The 6,000-nt window shown below is 45.1% G+C and overlaps 1 protein-coding gene across 1 annotated transcript in view; it reads right to left on the reverse strand.

Annotated features, from left to right (window-relative positions):
• The window catches only part of WDR97 (WD repeat domain 97), a gene marked incomplete at its 5' end in the record, with an annotated part of 527,575 nt that extends 522,021 nt beyond the window's left edge, over window positions 1-5,554 (reverse strand). The window contains 2 exons of the mRNA XM_088460925.1: window positions 5,261-5,416; window positions 5,494-5,554. Of these exons, the coding sequence (XP_088317051.1) occupies window positions 5,261-5,416; window positions 5,494-5,554 (217 nt within the window). The remainder of the gene's footprint in view (window positions 1-5,260; window positions 5,417-5,493) is intronic.
• Between the last annotated feature and the right edge of the window lie 446 nt (window positions 5,555-6,000).

Raw genomic sequence — 6,000 nt, forward strand, 5'->3', positions numbered from 1 at the left:
CCCAGCGGGTGAGTTGTTGCCTCTACCCATTCCATCACGTCCATGGACGCACCTCTCCATGGACTTTGTAACGGACTTACCAAGTTCGGAGGGCTACACCACCATCTGGGTCGTGGTGGATCGATTTTCGAAGATGGTCCATTACGTCCCTCTAAAGAAATTACCCACAGCTTCTGATTTGGCTCATTTGTTTGTCCAGCACATATTCCCCCTGCATGGACTCCCTGCGGAAATAGTCTCAGATCGTGGCGTTCAATTTGTGGAAAAGTTTTGGAGAGCCTTATGTTCCATTCTGCAAGTAAAACTCAATTTTTCCACAGCCTACCACCCATAGAGTAATGGATCCACAGAAAGAGTCAACCAGGACCTTGAGACTTTTCTAAGAATATTCATGTCATCATCCCAAGACAATTGGTCCGAGTTACTGCCCTGGGCCGAATTCGTGCACAATGCCTCATATCATTCCTCTACGAATCAAACTCCATTCCAGGTGGTTTACGGTCTTCACCCTCGAATACCTGAATTCCGTAGCCTGCCTGCTTTTGATGTTCCAGCCGTAGAGGATACTGTACAGAGATTTGCGTCCATATGGGTTCGAGTGCACACTGATTTGGAGAAGACGTCCTCTCGCTACAAACTACAAACAGACAGGAAGCGAAGGAAGGTACCTTGCATGAAAGTTGGAGACCAGGTTTGATTGTCCACCCAGAACCTACGCCTCAGAGTCCCTTTCATGAAGTTTGCCCCACGTTACATCTGACCCTTCTCCATCACAGAAATCATCAATCCTGTGGCTTATCGCCTTCAGCTTCCTTCTTACTCTAGAATTCCTACCACATTTCCTTACTTAAGCCATTAATCCTAAACAAGTTCCTCAAAGTTCTCCCTATTCCCCCTCGTATCCAGACTGCTAGAGGTGTGGAGTTCGAGGTCTCCCAGGTTCTGGATTTTCATGTCCGCAGGGGTCGATTACAGTACCTTCTGGATTGGAAGGGTTACGGCCCGCTGTTCTACTGATGCCCAGGATATCCATGCTCCCGCACTCATCAGGAAATTCCATACTGTCCATCCTGAAAAGCCTGGTGATTGTCCTATAAGGGGGGGGGGTACTGTCACGAGCAGGGTCTCTCGGCATGCCGGTCGGCAGGTATTACCTGTGAGGACACTATGGCGAGGGGCGTCTGGCGGTGGCGCTGGTATCTGGCGGGGTGCATTGGCTGCGCGTAGTCCTGTGTGGGCATACTGTCACTCTGGTCTGGTTAGGCCTGGTGGTGCTTCTGTTCCGCACTGGCATGGGCGCCGCCATCTTGCCTCCGGTCATGTGACCTAGTCGCCCTATCCTGGTGTGTCACATGCTCTCTCTGGCCTGTCACAGTGCAGCACTGGGTATTTAAGGGAGTGCCGAGCTTCCTCTCATTGCCAGTGCAACATGTTTCTCAGAGAGAGAGAGAGTTCCTGTGCTCATTCACCTGTCTGTTGGGATCATTACCTAGCCTGATTCACCCTGCCTGTTCCAGCCCCGCTGGCTCCTGCGTCCTCTCCCTTGCCTGAGTATCCGTGTCAGCTGTTACCCTGCACCTTGCCTCCATTTGCAGTTTCCCTGGACATTATTTCTCAGCCTGCCATTCACTTCAGCCTGCCATACACTTCAGCCTGCCATACACTTCAGCCTGCCATTCACTTCAGCCTCACAAACCCTGGAATACTGGACTCCCTTCTGTTATCACTACCTGGACTTTTTCCCAATGCTTCACTACAGCTCCCAAGTGCACTTTAGTGCTATACCCGGGCTCTTTGTTTTTCCATATTCATGTCTATAAGCTACTCAATAAAAACTCCACCTTTATTTTTAAATCTGCTTCAGTGTCTGCTCCTATTACCACCCCGGGTCCACAACAAAACCAGAACCTCACAGTCTCTCCTATACACATCTGTTATCTGGCTGTCTCATTTCTCATAGTAATGGATGGTCTCTCCTATACACATCTGTTATCTGGCTGTCTCATCTCTTACCATAATGGGGGGTCTCTCCTATAGACATCTGTTATCTGGCTGTCTCATTTCTCATAGTAATGGATGGTCTCTCCTATAGACATCTGTTGTCTGGCTGTCTCATCTCTCACCATAATGGGTGGTCTCTCCTTTAGACATCTGTTGTCTGGCTGTCTCATCTCTCACCATAATGGGTGGTCTCTCCTATACACATCTGTTATCTGGCTGTCTCATCTCTCACCATAATGGGATGTCTCTCCTATACACATCTGTTATCTGGCTGTCTCATCTCTCACCATAATGGGTGGTCTCTCCTATACACATCTGTTATCTGGCTGTCTCATCTCTCACCATAATGGGTGGTCTCTCCTATACACATCTGTTATCTGGCTGTCTCATCTCTCACCATAATGGGTGGTCTCTCCTATACACATCTGTTATCTGGCTGTCTCATCTCTCATAGTAATGGATGGTCTCTCCTATACACATCCGTTATCCGGCTGTCTCATCTCTCACCATAATGGGTGGTCTCTCCTATACACATCTGTTATCTGGCTGTCTCATCTCTCACCATAATGGGTGGTCTCTCCTATACACATCTGTTATCTGGCTGTCTCATCTCTCATCATAATGGGTGGTCTCTCCTATACACATCCGTTATCTGGCTGTCTCATCTCTCACCATAATGGGTGGTCTCTCCTATACACATCCGTTATCCGGCTGTCTCATCTCTCACCATAATGGGTGGTCTCTCCTATACACATCCGTTATCCGGCTGTCTCATCTCTCACCATAATGGGTGGTCTCTCTTATACACATCTGTTATCTGGCTGTCTCATCTCTCATCATAATGGGTGGTCTCTCCTATACACATCTGTTATCTGGCTGTCTCATCTCTCACCATATTGGGTGGTCTCTCCTATACACATCCGTTATCTGGCTATCTCATCTCTCACCATAATGGGAGGTCTCTCCTATACACATCTGTTATCTGGCTGTCTCATCTCTCACCATAATGGGTGGTCTCTCCTATACACATCTGTTATCTGGCTGTCTCATCTCTCACCATAATGGGATGTCTCTCCTATACACATCTGTTATCTGGCTGTCTCATCTCTCACCATAATGGGTGGTCTCTCCTATACACATCTGTTATCTGGCTGTCTCATCTCTCACCATAATGGGATGTCTCTCCTATACACATCTGTTATCTGGCTGTCTCATCTCTCACCATAATGGGTGGTCTCTCCTATAGACATCTGTTATCTGGCTGTCTCATCTCTCACCATAATGGGTGGTCTCTCCTATAGACATCTGTTATCTGGCTGTCTCATCTCTCACCATAATGGGTGGTCTCTCCTATACACATCTGTTATCTGGCTGTCTCTTCTCTCACCATAATGGGTGGTCTCTCCTATAGACATCTGTTATCTGGCTGTCTCATCTCTCACCATAATGGGATGTCTGTCCTGTCGAAACCGTATAAATTGGTTGCGATCGCTTAATTGCGCACGAATCGCAACACGACATCCATTGGACGATTTGATCGTCCACGGCCATTTTATGCGAACACACGCTCCCGCCGCATTCGCGCACGCACTTGCGCATGCGCGAATTGCACATGCTCGCTATACATGCACACGCATCCCATGCCCCCGCAACTCGCCATATTGTGAATGGCGAGCCATGCTTCTGTGCTCACAACGGTTAGGCGCCATTTTACATTACATAAACACATAACAAAGTTAGTACAACAATACTGTTTAAATACTGTTTTGCGTTTCAATCGCATAGCCAGCTTTTAAGTATTATTGTCGGAAACCTTACCCCGACGGACAGCAGCCTTTCCTTACAAAAAACTTATATCCCATTTAACCCTAAACTGACTGAGATACGCACAATGCTATTTAGTACATAAACACTTTAAACACTCTTTCCTCTCATACAAATATTCACCCACTTACACAATAAATGTTCCAAACATAGAAGTTTATGTGTTTTAAAGGTATACAGTGAATGTTACATGTTAAATAGAAGTTATATGATATCTGGGATTAGGAATAAGATAAATGGGTCATGAGTAGTATCTATCGATTTCCCTCTGTCTCAACAGGAATATGAAACCAACAGAATGAATATGGAAGGGATCACTATCGAGTTATGAAGACCTGCCAAGAATTACACTCTATACTGTATAAATCACTGTACACATCCCCTGTAGAGTTGCATGCCAAATGTTAGGATAAAGGGATTTTCTAACACAGTTCAACCTCCAGTGACGTCAACCATCTACTAACCAATGAATAGCAACAACCATTGTGACTCAGTAATAAAGGGCCAATAGGGAGCCCCTCTGAGTATTCAGCTTATGTTCAAAGGAAATTGTACACCTATAAATTCCTATGCAGTCTGGGTCCCAACCCCCTTCCTTCCTTTTTCTCTGCCTGACCCTAAAGAAACACACAGCAATCCTGATGGACAGCTGTTAGTCTAGGATCCAGACCACATGGCGAAGTGTTGGTAATTGTATCTTTTTCTTTATCCTGTATATAGCTGCATTGTATAGACTAAGGCTGATTATACCCTTTTTACAATATAATACCTTTGTGTGTGTTGGAACCGCAAACTGTTTCTGTGTGACAAAGTTATTTTATATTGGGATGGGAGGTATGGGCAATCTGGTCTGTGCAATCAAATCTCTCTCTAATATCGATACTGTTTAAACGGTATCAATACTCCTATAGACATCTGTTATCTGGCTGTCTCATCTCTCACCATAATGGGTGGTCTCTCATATAGAACTCTTTTCTGGCTGTCTCATCTCTCACCACAATTGGTGGTCTCTCCTATAGACATCGGTTATCTGGCTGTCTCATCTCTCACCACAATTGGTGGTCTCTCCTGTAGACATCTGTTATCTGGCTGTCTCATCTCTCACCATAATGGGAGGTCTCTCCTATAGACATCGGTTATCTGGCTGTCTCATCTCTCACCACAATTGGTGGTCTCTCCTATAGACATCGGTTATCTGGCTGTCTCATCTCTCACCACAATTGGTGGTCTCTCCTATAGACATCGGTTATCTGGCTGTCTCATCTCTCACCACAATTGGTGGTCTCTCCTATAGACATCGGTTATCTGGCTGTCTCATCTCTCACCACAATTGGTGGTCTCTCCTGTAGACATCTGTTATCTGGCTTTTTCATCTCTCACAGTAATGGGTGATCTCTCCTATAGATATCTGTTATCTGGCTGTCTCATCTCTCACCATAATGGGAGGTCTCTCTCGGTAGAAGAGCTGCAGATATTTCTCCATGGCCTCCCTTTTGGTCTCCTTATTGCTCTTGCACGTCTTGCAGGGTCTCAGCTTCCCATCCCGGATAAGACATAGTTCCTGGTTTCTGGCACTGAGCAGTAACCACTCCTGGAAATGTAACAATACTAAATGAAGACACTGTCCTATGTATCACATGACTGGAGTGTATTCTCTATGTACTGTACCTGCTCTTTCTCTCCCAGTCCTGGACCACTTTTCTCATTCTGGAAACAGTCTTCTGAAGGCCTTGAGTACAGAGAGAAAAATGTGTATGAACATACAATGAATTCAATAATGGACAGCTGAAACAGAAAATGAGAAGCACATTTGTATAGTGGTTAGCACAGCACTCAGGTGCTAATTTATATTCTGACCAGGGATCTATCTGTATGACATTGGTATTTCGGTTGGTTTCTACCAACACTACAAAAACATACTGGTAAGTAAATTGGCTTAACACCAAATGAGTTCTAGTGCATATCTGTGTGTTACAGAGAGATGTGCCCTGGGCAATTTTTGCTGGTTTTGGATCTGTATATCCTCATGTATTGGATCTGGTTTTACAGAACCACTCTTGCATGTTTTGGTTTTGGGTCTGTATTTCTTTTAAAAAAATTATAAAAACAGCTAAAATCACATAATTTGGGCCTGTTTTTGTTCTTACAATATTATTAACCTAAATAACACTAATT

Source organism: Taudactylus pleione, unplaced genomic scaffold (genome assembly GCF_031769625.1).
Source record: "Taudactylus pleione unplaced genomic scaffold, aTauple2 ptg000991l, whole genome shotgun sequence".
NCBI classification, from domain to species: domain Eukaryota; kingdom Metazoa; phylum Chordata; class Amphibia; order Anura; family Myobatrachidae; genus Taudactylus; species Taudactylus pleione.